Below are 14,105 nucleotides of genomic sequence, written 5' to 3'. Positions count from 1 at the left end.
AGAGAAATATTAATAACTGGACCTAATCAAAACAAAAAAACTTTTTCTCTTCAAAAGTCACGAACATGAAAAAGCAAGCCACAGACTGAGAGAAAATATTTGAAAACATATATTTGACAGTGGACTTGTATTTAGAATGTATGTATGCATGCTCAGTTGCTTAGTCATGTCCAACTCTTCGTGATCCCATGGACTGAAGTTCACCAGGCTTCTCTGTCCCTGGGATTCTCCAGGCAAGAATACTGGAGTAGATGGCCATTTCGTCCTCCAGGGGATATTCCCGAACCAGGGACTGAACGCACATCTCCATCTCCGGCATTGCCAAGAGGATTCTTTACCACTGTGCTACCCAGGAAGCCTTTTTAAACATGAAACATGATACCGTAAAACTCCTGAATAGACCATTGGCAAAATATTCTCTGACATAAATCACACCAATGTTTTCTTAAGTCAGTCTCCCAGGCCAACAGAAATAAAAACAAAAATAAACAAATGCAACCTAATCAAACATAAGTTTTTGTACACCAAAGAAAACCATAAAAAAAAATGAAAAACCTATGAACCGGGAGAAAATATTTGCAAATGATGCAACTGACAATGGCTTAGTTTCCAAAATATACCAATAGCTAATATAACTTAACAACAACAAAAACAACCCAATCAAAAAATGCCAGAAGACCTAAAAGAACATTTCTCCAAAGAAGACATATAGATGGCCAGGAGGCAAATGAAAAGATGCTCAACATTACTAATTATTAAAGAAAGAAATGCGAATCAAATCTACAGTGATATATCACCCACACCAGTCAGAACAGCCATCATTAATAAATCTACAAATAATATGCTGGAGAGGGTGAGGAGAAACGGTAACCCTCCTACACTTGGGAGGGTTGGTGGGAATGTAAATTGGAACAGCCACTATGGAAAACAGCATGGGCCTTCAAAAACTAAAAAATAGAGTTGCCATATGATCCAGCAATCCCACTCCAGGGATTCAGATAAAACTATAATCCCAAAAGATACATGCACCCTAGTATTCATAGAAGCATGATTACAATAGGCAAGAGATGGAAAAAATCTAAGTGCCTATCAATAGGTGATTGGTTTAAGACGTGATCAATAAATGCAATGGAATATTATTCAGACATAAAAAAGAATGAAATATTTCCATTTGCAGCTACAAATGGACCTAGACAATATTATACTTAGTGAAGTAAGCCAGAGAAGGAAAGATAAATATTATTTCACTTATATGTGGAATCTAAAAAATAATACACAAAAAGAATCTACATGCAAAACAGAAACAGACATAGTAAACATAGCAGACATTGTAAATAAACTTACAGATATAATAACAAACTTACAGTTACCAAAGGGGAAAGCAGATGGGGAGGGATAAATTTGGGATTAACAGATACAAACTTTTATATATGAAACACGTAAACAACAAGGATTTACTGTATAACACAGGGAATAATATTCAATATCTTATAATAACCTATAATGGGAAAGAAGCTGAAGAAAAAAATACATATAACTGAATGACTTTGTTGTATACCTGAAATCACACAATATTGAAGGATAGTAAATCAACTATCCTTCATTAAAAAATAAAAATAGCTTTCCCTATCAGATGAATAAAAACAGTAAGTCTGAGAATATCAAGTGATGATGAGGTGTAATGAAACAATTAGTCCCCTACCCTCTGGTTAGGAATGTAGACTGACACCACCATTTTGAAAGGAATTTGGCAGTGTCTCTGAAAATAAAGAATGCCCATTAGCCCATTTCTGCTAATTCAGAAATCCACTCATGGAAATATAGCCGGCAGAAATACCTGCACATCATGAAAAGATGTTCGTGGCAGCATTGTCCAGAATTGGTGAAAAGTTAGAGCCATCTAAATGTTCACCATGATGAGAACAGCTAAATGAAATATAATATGCCCCTGCATGGGAGTTCCTTGAGGTCATAAGTAAGAACTGAGTCAACTAGACCACAAATACAGAATGTAGTATTCGGCTGTAAGTTCGTTCAGGAAGTGCCAAAGTAACTTTCCTCCAGACGCTCTCACTTTTTATCTTGTACGCTTCTATTATTTATGAATTTGTTTTTAGTGAGCATGTATTACTTTTACAATTCTTAAACCAAAACATAAATGAACAAAAATTGAACATCTAAAGGCTATAGAGACAAAAGGCTCAGGGTTCTAAGAGCTGAGTTCACTTTCAGTCAGAGTAATTCTGGGCCACAGGTACAATTCAGTAAAGATCCTTGATGAGGCTCATATCACGTGTGCATGCGGGCAGGTCCACACACCATGCATACATACCCACACACCTACACACATCATGCATGCATACCCACACACCTACACACACATACACACACACTCAGAGTTGTCCAGCTCTGCGTGTGCATGTGCAATGCATGACTTTACAGTATCTGGAGCAGTTCATAGAACATTCTGTGTATTTATTGGTGCAGGAGAATAATCAGCCAGCTGAGCTGGCAGAAAGGAACCTGATGAGATTGAAAACCCAACACCCATCACCTCCTCCACCAGCCCAAGCATGCGACACATCCCACGGCGTCCATGGTGCCCTCCTGGTTTCTGACTTTTCCCTTTTGTCTTCGAGACATTTTCAACACAAGAAATTGTGGCCATGAGGATGGGCGCTTATCCCCTCAGGTCGTGTAGTGAGTGACTCACCGGCGGTGAAGCGAGTCCTGGCGGACGGGGAGGGGGTGGGGTGGGCGGGGCTTACGAGTCCCTCCAGGACATGGGGTGGGGCTGGGCGGGGCTTACGAGCCCTGCAAGGCCGCGGGTTGGATGGGCAGGGCTTACGAGTCCCTCGAGGACCTGGGGTTGGCTGGGCGGGGCTTACGGGCCTTAGTCCGGGAAGATTGTTAGGTTGTGCGTCCGGATGTGGTGCAGCAGGACCTGTGCTCGCTGCTCCAGGGTCTGGAGGACTTGCTGAAGGCCCTGTCTCCCACCTTGGCTTTCCCAGAACACTGGGTCCATCTGCAGCGACTTGAGCAGCATATTCTGTAGACACCCTGATTCCAGAACCTTCATGACAGGCTCAGGAAACCTGGAGGAAGGTCCCCCAGCCCCGGAAAGAAAAGAAGGGCAAAAGCCCGCTTAGAGAGTTTCCACCCACAAAGTCCCGGGGACCACCTGCTGACTAGTTGTCCGGGGACTCCTCCACCCACTCTGCTGTGACAGCAGACACAGGATGAAGCTTTCAATGGGTCCCAGTCCCACAAGAGGGCGAATCCACTCTGCTGGCCTGAGCAAAGTGAGGAGGAGCCCTGGGAAGGCCGAGGTGTGGCAGGACTGAGCAGGGAAGGTGGCTACCCGGCCAGCTCCCTGCCAGGCAAGGGAGCCTGCCCACTCCCCAGCAGGGCATCTCGTGCTGTGCTCTGGATACCAGGGCCATCCTGGACTTCAAGGGCCCACTGCCTGTTAGCTTTCCCAGGACTCCCCACATCCTCCTGAGGCTCATCAAACAGCTTCCATCTGTCGGACAGTGGACTTCTCGGGAGCCATGGTTCAAGGCCGCGGGGTCTACGACAGGGCCCCTCAGCTCAGTCCCTGAACCTCAGCCCAGCCCCTTCGATGCTCACCTATCGATGCCCTCGAGAAGCCGGAAGTTCAGCTTGTGCTCCGGGTGCTGAAGGTGGCCAGCGTTATCAATGTAGACCAGACGAGTGGGGTCACTGCTCCGGACCTCGGGGAAGAAGATGGACAGGGACAGAAGATGGACGCGGTGCCCCAGGGTGCAGCGGCTCAGGGGCCCCTAAGCTGTCAGTCACACAATGCACCCTGCTCCTCGCCCAGCTGGTTCCCCCACCACACAGAGCAGTGAGCTCTTTCCACCCGGTGCTGTGCTCAGGGCGGCCAGGCACCATGTCTGGTGAACCCGCCCAGCAACCCTGAGGCGAACAGCCACTAACACCAGCCCCATTTGACAGAGGCAAAAAAGTTAGGTAATTTGCACAAGGTCACACAGCTAGTAAATAGCTGGTTGGCTCAAACCTGGACCCATAGTCCCAAGTGGCAACACCATTGGTGAAACCACAAAGTGGAGGCGTTGATTTCTCTTCTGGCGACTGAAGGGGAGAGGAGCCCGAGGCCAGGGGGCCTGATGCTCAGTCCCAGGCACCATCTGATGGCTATGCTCCATGGCCAAGGGGGGACGGCGAGGACAACCAGCCTCACTGGGGGAGACAGAGCAGCCCTTCCCCAGGGTGGAACTTTGCCCCTCCTGCAGGAGCAGCAGCTCTTCTGCCCCACCAGCCCCTCGCTGATGGTCTCAGCACAAGGCTTCCCACCCTGGGTTCTAGTTTTCACTGGAAGCAGTGTTTCCCAACAGCCCCAGCCTGTGAGCCGATAGGGTCCACGACAGATCCCCGTCACTGCCACCAACGAGACATGCAGCCTTGGAGGGCCCCTGCCCCGCTCCAGGTCATAATTTCCACGTTTACTGGCACAATGACGATGCCCTACTAGATACACACATACCACACTCAGCTGCCAGGACCCGAGGGCGTCCCTGGAGTCTTTAGGAGACAGAGGGGCTGGTGACACTGGTTCCAGCCCATGCCCTCCTCAACCACATACTCCAAGCTTCATTTTTGTCCCTTCTATATATTAAGGCTTCCTGAAAACATTCAAAGGGTTCTCCTGCCGAAAAGAACAGGATTGTGACACCCAGAGTCACGTGACCCCTGACCCTCGCCACCAGCGTCTGCTGATGGACAGACAGGAAGACCCGAGTCTGGGGTGACCCAGGGACATACCAGGATGTGGACCAGCCGCAGCTCCCCAGGGTTCCGGCATTTCTCTCGGAGTCTCTCTTCCACACAGGGGTCCGAGGGCTCGGGCTCGAAGCCACAGCAGTAGCGATCCAGGCGGTCATGCACCTGTGGGGGCACCATCCTCTGAGGGGGGCGGTCTACATGTCCAGCACTCGGGCTTCTTGAGCCCTGGGGCCACCCTCAGGGATCTCTGCCCTGGTGAGCTCAGCTGCTGGCCCCCAGCTGTGATGGGCTTCTGCTTGCTCCTCTGGCCAGCTCACCCTGCGCCGGAATGGCTTACTCACACTGCATGGATTTCCACCCAACATGCGGCAGGTGGGATCTTAGTTCCCTGACCAGGGATTGAACTCAGGCCCCCTGAGGTGGAAGTCCTGCTGCTGTTTAACCTATACTACTGGCCCTGAGCTCCGGCCTGGGGCCTCCCAGTACAGACTATCTGTCCACCTGGGGAGACTCACACGTGACCACTTTTTCTTGAAGCAGCAAATGCTACCGTAGGGATTCCTCCTTTTTCGGGGATAGAAAGATTTTAATGACTGTCCAGGCAGCTCCTGACTCTCAAACAGCACTTCCACCCTGCAGGAGGCCTGGATCAGAGTCAGGAAGGAGAGCATTCCTTTTCCTGACTCATCTGACACTGGATGCCTAAAGTGGGAACAAAGACACAGAGTCTTTCCCTCAGAGATGATCATGAGAGATGGTCTCTGTCCCTGGTTCTTGGCACAGAGCGCCTAAAACCCCTGCAACTGGCTCTGTGATATGAGTACGTTTTGATATTCATAATAAACCCTCCGACCACATCAGAGTTTAATAAGATGACTCATGGGGCCCTGAGATAATTGCAGGCTGATTGTTAGATGGACAAAGAATAGAGAGTAGGTGCTTTCCACCTGACCCTCCAACCTCAGGGAAGAGGAGGGGAGCTGGAAACTGGGTTACAGAAACTTTTGAACTATATTCTAGGGAGAACACACCCACCCACCAGGAGGGTGATGCACCCCAACTCCACATACGGGGTCATGGACTTGGGGCCTTTTCAGACTTCACCGCACATACCTCTTCTACTGGCTGTTCACTGACATCCTTTATAATAAACCAGACCACTGAAGTGGGTTTTCCTGAGTCCTGTGAGCCACTGTAGCAAATTATTGAACCCAGGGATGGGACAGTCATAAGAACCCCAGATTTTTAGCCAGTCGGCCAGAAGTACGGGGGGCTCAGGACTCGTGACTGGCATCTGAATCAGAAGTCCTGTGGAGCTGAGCCCTTAGCTTGTGGAATCTGACATTGACTCCAGGGGGAGAGAGTCACCCAGTTGGGGTTGGAGAGTTGGTGGGCTCAGAAGAAGGCATCACCCAGAGGACCAGCAACATCATTGCCTCTCTGTCTCATCCAGTTCTCACTGCAGGCTTGCAAGGGAGATATTATTGCCCCAATAACACATGGGGACATGGAGCCCAGACCTCCCCAAGGTCATACACGAGGAAGTAGTCCAGCTGGGGTCTGAACCCAGGTCTGCCTGGCTGGAGCCCAGCACTCTCTGATGTCCTCCACTGCCTCCCTGAAGGTCAGGGAGAGGGAGCCACTTGGAGGCCAAACTCTCTCCACACACGGCAGAGGGACCAGGGGCAGGGAACACACAGATGACAGCCCCCAGGTGCAGCACGCATCAAAGCCAGGCCAGCGACCTCACAGTCCACTCAGCTCAGCTCTGCTCAGCGCCGGCTAATGAAAGGTCTCACTCCATTTCCATATCCCTTTGGAGGTAACTCTTGTGTGTTCTGAAGAAATACAAAATTGATTTCCTTCTACACAAGCCAGAAAATAACTATAGCTCTATTCACCAATCAACCTCATGAAACCAGACATCCAGAAATGAGACAGTGTTGAACAGTCCCAACTACTGTCCCCAAACATTATTTTCCCCATTTCATAACAATTCGGTGCGGAGAAGTCCCACCCCGGGCCTAGACCACTGCCCCAGACAGGCTGAGGGCCTTTCTGTAAGGCCGCATCATGGAGTGTTTCCAGGGACAGCGGACCAAGGACATCACTGACACCACAGAAAAGGCATGTTTAGCCTGGAGGACCGGCCTGGCTTGGCCATGATACAAACAGCCAGAGCCCTGTCCATGCAGCAAGCCCGTTAAGCCCCCGAGGTGGACAGTCACTGCTTTAGCTTCCTGGACTTTGAATAACAACAGCCACAAGTAACAGAAAATTCTGGTTGGAAGTGACTTTAACCACAGGGGAAATTAAGATCTGCAGCAGGAAGCCTCAAGAGCCTTGCAATAGGACAGGCTTGAGGGTACCTTTAAGCAGCTCCCATTGTCATGATAAGGACTCAGGTTTCTTTCTGCTCTTCACTTTACCCCACAATGTTAAGGACATCCCTCTGTTGTCTCAGGAAACCTGCAGGTGGCCCCTGCGGGTAAGTTTTCCCTTGTGAGTGTGGTAAGTCGCTTCAGTTGTGCCCAACTCTTTGCAGCCCCAGGGACTGTAGCCCGCCAGGCTCCTCTGTCCATGGGATTCTCTAGGCGAGGATACTGGAATGGGTTGCCGTGCCCCCTCCAGGGGATCTTCCTGGCCCAGGGACTGAACCCGTGTCTCTTACGCCTCCTGCACTGGCAGGCAGGTTCTTTACCACTAGAGCCACCTGGGAAGTCCCCATGTTTTTCCCTGTTCCTGTCCAAAGAGAAGGAGACAGAGAGAGAAATAGAGACAGGAAGGAGGGGCGGGGGGAAAGAGAAGCCCTCCCCCAGCAATCATGGAATAGCAGTCCTTCCTTTCAGTCTGATTGGACCAGATCTGGACCCAGGCTCATCCCTTGTCCAGAGGCCACCACGGGAAGACGGTGATGTACTGACCTCTGAGCCCAGGAATGGGGAGAAAGGGAGTCACACCAGGGCCCTCTGCAGAAGAGACAAGAGCGCTCCACTGGGTCCACCAGAGCCCCCGAGTCCTCACTGGCTCCTACAGAAGTGTTGGCAGGATGGGGCTGAGGACAGAACCCTGTGGCACGCCCCCAGAGACCTCCCAACCTTCCAGACAGTTTTTACATCCACTCGAAGACAGTAACACGCCCCTATATTTCTCCATATTGTCCTCGAACTTGGCAAGGGGTGGAGTCCTCCACACATTCCTATGTAGGCCTGTCCTCGGCAGGAGCCCTCCAAGGCCGCCTGCACAGAGGTTTAGGGCAGAGATCAGCAAGCTTTTCCCACAAAGGGCCAGACAGTAAATATTTTAGGCTTTGCAGCCCATACGGTCTCTGTCACAACTACCCGACTCTGCCTGCGTTGTGCATATTGTACATATTCCAGATAATATGCAAACAAATGGCCGTGGCCATGTTCCCAAAAAAAAAAACTGTATTAACATACACTGAAATCTGAAGTTCATAGAATTTTTAGATGTAATGAAATATTCTTTTGATCTTTTCAACCATTTGAAAATGCTAAAACCATTCTTAGCTCATGGACTGTACAAAAAAAAAGAGGGGAATTTGGCCTGCAGTCTGGGCTGTGTCTGTGACCCTGGTTTGGAGCCCAAAGGATCTGGGGGTGAATCGTGGCTCCTCTATGTCCTAACTCTATGACCCGAGGAAGTTATTTAACCTGATGTTCCCTCAGGGCCTCACTGGGGACCACACAAGGTGAGGAGGGTGGCTGTCATACAGAGACCTGGAAGAGACAGGCCTAAAGGCCTGCAGGAATCTCAGGGATTCCTCTCTCTGACAGCCCTGGCCATAGCCCTGTGAAGCAGTCTAAAATAAAGCCGTGTCATGACGGTCTAGCCACTCTCCTCTACGTGTGTGCAAGGCCTGGTTTCTAGAGCCCAGACAGACTTGTGAGATGGATACCACCTGCCGAGTCATCTCTGGTTGGGAGAGTAAATGCCAGGATGGTTCTAGCAGGACTGAAATCCAGCGACTGCTCCAACCGCATGTCACATCTGATGGCACAACCAGACAAACCCCCTTCCTCAGGCCAAACGCTCCCTGTTAGCAGGCCATTCTATGTGGATTTTAACTGGATGCAGTGCTTATTTCCAGAAGAAGCTACAAGGACTGTCGGGCCATATGACAGGGGCAGCGCTGGCACCCCCAGATGTACACCCATTTGAATGTTGAACGGGGGGGCTGGCCGGCCCAGGTGCCAGAGTGAATAATCCGCCACGCTGTCTGGGAACTTTTTCCCACTGAAGAGCAACTCAGTTGAAACAGTTGAAACAGCAGCAGCCAAACAGGGCCAGGCTTAGGCTTCATTCCCACACCCTAAGGCATCAGGATTTCTTCTTCCCCCTTTTTAACAAAATGAGCAGTTACCAAGGAAAAAATGGTAATCTTTTGCAGTTTGGGCCTTCTAGCAGTGTGTATGCTAAAGAGGTTTTTGTTTAATTTAACAGTTGTGAAGCCCTTACTCTGTGCTGGATCGGGCTCTGAGTGCTTTACCTATCACAGTTCACTTAACCCTCCCAGCAGCCAGGAGGCAGGTACAGTCATTATCTCCATTTCAAAGACGAGGTAACTGAGTGACAGAGGCCAGAAAACATGCCTAGGGTCCCACAGAGTGAAAGCGGCAATGCCTAGACTCAGACCCGGGCAGTCTGGTTCTGACCACTGAGTTGGACTGGGTGGCAGGCACATACATCGTGACACTAGAGGTCACAAGTGCCTCGATACCAGAAGATGTGGTTCAACCGGATCCCCAGCTCCTGGCACTTTCTCAGTACAACGAGACTTGGCTGAGGTTTTCGGAGTGCAAGAATGAATGAATGAAGCGCATGGCTGGCTGCCACCCGGAAGGATGGTGGGGGAGGCCTTCACATGAGGACTGACCACTGAAAGCCTGCCCCTCACATGAGCCTGACAGCGGGAGGCCTGCCTCTGGGGCCCCCAAACAGGACATCTAGTGGGGCAAGACACTGCAGTCTGCCAAGAGGGACACCAGGCTGAGCCGTGAGGTGAGGACGCCCAGCACAGGGCACGAGGGGTGACCCAAGTCCTCTCACCCATCCACCAGGCTCCTGGGCCAAGACTTCAGCCAGTGCCAGATCCGAGTCTGGTGGATTCCAGAAGAACTGCCTGCTGCCCCCGGTGGCCCGGGGCCCCTGTGCAGGACCCTCCCCCACCTGGGGACAGTCACGGGCCCAGGGTCTTCTGGATTGAAAGGGTGGCTCTTGGCTGGGTCGGCTTGCTGCCAGACAGCCCCGAGGTGGCAGCATCTCTGTCCAAGGAGGGCAGCAGGCTGGCCCCGCACTGAACAGCTGTCTGTTAGAGAATTCGGAGGCTTTGGGGAGGTGAGGGTGTGAGGAGGAGTGGGTCACTTCACACTGACTCTTACCATCCTCTGATGACTCTCTCTGCAGTGCTCCCCTTGTGTCCTGACAGAGGGTAACCTCCCCGGAGGCCCTGGGCAGGGGAACCTCTGGATGCCTCATCTGCCCCAAGCCGGAGGCCAGAGGTCACAGCACCAGCTCTGGATGTGGGTGAATATACCAGCTGGTGGGCTTTGAGGAGATGGTCTGAGAATTATTATTTAAAAAGACAGGCGTGCGTGCTAAGTCGCTTCAGTCATGTCGGACTCTTTGTGACCCCTATTGACTGTAGCCCACCAGGCTCCTCTGTCCATAGGATGCTTCAGGTGAGAATACTGGCGTGGGTAGCCATTCCCTCCTCCAGGGAATCTCCCCGACTGAGGGATCGAACCCACATCTCTTACGTCTACTTGCACTGACAGGTGGGTTCTTCACCACTAGTGCCACCTGGGAAGCCCCGCTAAAAGGACTAAATCACTCTAAATTTTACACATCAACACAAAATCCAGCACCTGTGAAATGACGTATCCACCACAGCAAAGTACAGTTCCAACCAAGAAAGCTACAATGAGTCACCAGGGGAATACCTTTCCCAGAAATCAGTCCCCACATCAATACATTAGACGGAGGATGTGTGTAATCTGTGACCTCCTCCACTGATACTCAAAAGGCATCTGATGTCATTTTTACATCCATTCCTGACAAGAAAAACTCTTAATAAGGCAAGAATAGCAAATAGTTCTTCAGCCAAAAGTCAGCATGATATTTTATGGTGAAACACTAGAAACTGTCCCAAATCTGTAGAGACAAGTCATGTCCAGCATCCCATTACTATTTACCATTGCTCTGGAGGCACCATGGTTGTAGCAAGGTTAAGAAAAATGAAAGAGGAGGCAATGAGAACACAAAGTGCATTCGTCACAGAAGAAATGACCATATACTTGGAAAACCCAGGGCAACTGTGAGAAGCATTATTAAGTGAATGAGTAACCAGTAACCAAAATATGATGCAAAAACAATATCCTTCACACAGACCAGGAGCTATGGGCCAGAACGTGTTGAGACAGGCTGGGACCTGGGACCATTTTCCAGAGAGCTTGAGCTTGCACCTGGACAAATGCCTCCCCAAAGAACGGAACCCAAAGAAACTATAAGGGGCTCAGGGACTTCCCAGGTGACCCAGGGGCTAAGACTCCATGCTCCCAATGCAGAGGGCCCAGTTTCAACCCTTTGTCAGGGAACTAGATTCCACATGCAGCAACTAAGATCCGGCTCAGCCAAATAAATGATTTTTTTTTTTTTAAAAAAGGAACTACAAAGGATTAAAACTAACTGCTCACAGGCCCAATGGGGCAAATTATGAACAACAAGATACAAAAAGGTCACAAACCAACTGCCACTTCTGGGGAGCTGGGAGCAAAAGCAGGGTTACTGCTGTGATCCCTGCTCACAGCACCATGGAGGGGATGGGCAGGGGAGGCATCTTCACCCTCACTCCCTTTAAGGGACCGGCTCGCCCCTGCCTTGGGAAGAGAGCCAGGGCAACAATTTCTTATTTTCACTCCTGTGTGCTACAGCTCGAGCCCCAGTAAAGCCATGCCTGAAGTTCTCAGCCGACTTCTTATCAATTTCTGTTGATCAAGGAGTCCAGAAACCTCAGTTAGTAACAATATAATAGAAGGAAAAGAGGCCCTTTTCAATGGTCACAGGATGAAATATCAGTATCATCCCAACCTGAAAGTGAAGATCCAGCTCAGGAAAACATAAAGATGCTTCTGAGGAACAGAAATAAAATGAAAGACACAACCTGTTCTTGGCCTAGAATGACCCTGTATCTTAGGATGTAAATTCTCTCTATATTAGTCCACACAGATTTCATTTGATTCCAGTGAAGTCCCAAGAGGACTTGGGAAGGCAAAGGAAGTAACAAGCTGACTGAGAAGAGTATTCAGGAGTATTGGGAAAGATCTTTAAAAAGAGCAAGGAGACCAAGAACCCCCAGTTATTAACATAAAATATAAAGTGTGATAATTAAAACAGTGTGATTCTGGCACATAAATAGACAGACCCTTTACTGGAACAGAAGAGTCCACAAATAGACTTGCGTACATATGGAAATTGGCTATATGGAAAAGGCAGCATTTCAAATTGGGGGAAAGAAGGATTATTCAACAAATGGTGCTGGGACATTTGGGTTGCCATCTGAAAAAAAAAATCATTATTTTGCACCTGATCTCTTACTCCAAAATAACTTCCAGATGGATCAAAAATATATAAAAACACATGGGAGGATTTTTTTTAAAATAACCCTGAAATGAGGATGGTCCTTAAAAACATAATACACTAACCTAGAAGTCATGAAAAATTGCCTGATAAGTTTAACAGCATAAAGCAATTTTTAAAAATTTCTGCAAAGCAGAAAGACTAGAAACAAAGTTTGATGACAGTTGAGCCTGAGAGCAATACCAGAACGCAATGAAAACAAAAGACTGACTTTCTTAATCTATAAAAAAGCTCTTTTTCCATAAGAAAAAGACCAACAATCCAACAGAAAATGGGGCAAAGAATATGAACAGTTAAAAAAAAAAGATTTTTAAGAAATCTAAGCAGAGGCTAAGGCAGGAGGAGAAGGGGACTGCAGAGGACGAAATGGTTGGATGGCATCACCAGCTCAACGGACATGAGTTTGAGCAAGTTCCAGGAGATGGTGAAGGACAGGAAAGCCTGGCGTGCTGCAGTCCACGGGGTCGCAAAGAGTCGGACATGACTGAGCGACTGAACAACAAAGCAGAGGCAGGACGAGGGCGAGGCAGGGAAGTGCTGTCGGCTGTCAGGATGTGCAGAGCAGGCTCACCCGAGATGCGCGCTCCTGAAGGAGTCTGCCCTGGAGGCCCCTCCCTTGCCACAGGAACTCGGCTTCTATGGCTGCGTAACAAATGACTGCCAGCTCAGTGGCTTAACATAACACACTTATTAACTCACAGTTCCTGTGGGTCAGGAGTCCATCCCATTTTGCCGGGTACTCTACCTGGGGTCTCACACTGAACTCAAGGTGCTCCATCTCTTTCGTAACTCAGGCTCCTCTCCTGTGCTCAGTCGGGCTGCTGGCAGAAACCATTCCTCGTGGTTGTAAGGAGATCTCAGGGGCCTTCCAGAGGCCTCCCTGACCCACAGCAGCTCACAGCCTGGCTGTTTACTCCTCGAGGCCGGCAAGAAAATCCTCTGATGCTTCATCTTTGAAAGACTCTCCTGGCTGGTTCAGGCCAATGGGAAAGTCTTCCTTCTGATTAACTCCAGATTAACTGATGAGTACCTCAATAATATTGTAATAACTCTGCATGGTGACAGACTGAAACTAGGCTTATCTTGGTGATCATTTCATAACATATAGAAATACCGACTCATTAGGTTGTGTGCCTGGAACTAGCAGACTGCTGTAGGTCGATCGTGCTTGCTTGCGGGCTCAGTTGCGTCTGACTCTTTTCGACCCCATGGACTGGAGCCCGCCAGGCTGCTCTGTCCACAGGATTTTCCAGGCAAGAATACTGGAGTGGGTTGCCATTTCCTACTCCAGGGGATATTTCAATCAAAAAACAAATAAATAAAAATACTCAAAGATAACTTATTGGTAACTTAGTCACTGAAATAAGATTCCATCATATTTACAGCTCTCATTCATTCTCAAGGGCAGGAGTTCACACTAAGGGGATGGGTATCTTGGGGACCATCTCTGAATTTTGCCGATCACACTCGTCCTAATTGAGGCCCTGCTCTTAAGTATATGTAAAGATGCTTGATGTCGCCCTTAAATACCCCTGTCCGGGTGGGCTGCTTCACCCTCCGTGGCTGGCCGCACCGTCTGTGCAGGAAGAAGGAGCTCTGCACCCGTCTCTTGGGTCTGCTGTGGGCCTTGAAGGAGCTCATGCATGGGCACCCCATAAAGGTGCTACGATTATATTTCA

The 14,105-nt window shown here is 49.3% G+C and overlaps 1 protein-coding gene across 2 annotated transcripts in view; it reads right to left on the bottom strand.

Moving 5' to 3' along the window:
* The window catches only part of FAM198A (family with sequence similarity 198 member A), a 76,167-nt gene continuing 64,516 nt past the window's right edge, over window positions 2,455-14,105 (bottom strand). For both annotated transcript variants that reach the window (XM_018066909.1, XM_018066910.1), the window contains 3 exons: window positions 4,807-4,929; window positions 3,631-3,734; window positions 2,455-3,095 (listed from right to left, as the gene is read on the bottom strand). In XM_018066909.1, coding sequence (XP_017922398.1) covers window positions 2,894-3,095; window positions 3,631-3,734; window positions 4,807-4,929 — 429 coding nt within the window. In that variant the 3' untranslated portion in view covers window positions 2,455-2,893. The remainder of the gene's footprint in view (window positions 3,096-3,630; window positions 3,735-4,806; window positions 4,930-14,105) is intronic.

This window comes from Capra hircus, chromosome 22 (genome assembly GCF_001704415.2).
Source record: "Capra hircus breed San Clemente chromosome 22, ASM170441v1, whole genome shotgun sequence".
NCBI classification, from domain to species: domain Eukaryota; kingdom Metazoa; phylum Chordata; class Mammalia; order Artiodactyla; family Bovidae; genus Capra; species Capra hircus.
The sequence above is the reverse complement of the archived record's forward strand: the minus strand, read 5'-3'. Positions and strand labels throughout refer to the sequence as shown.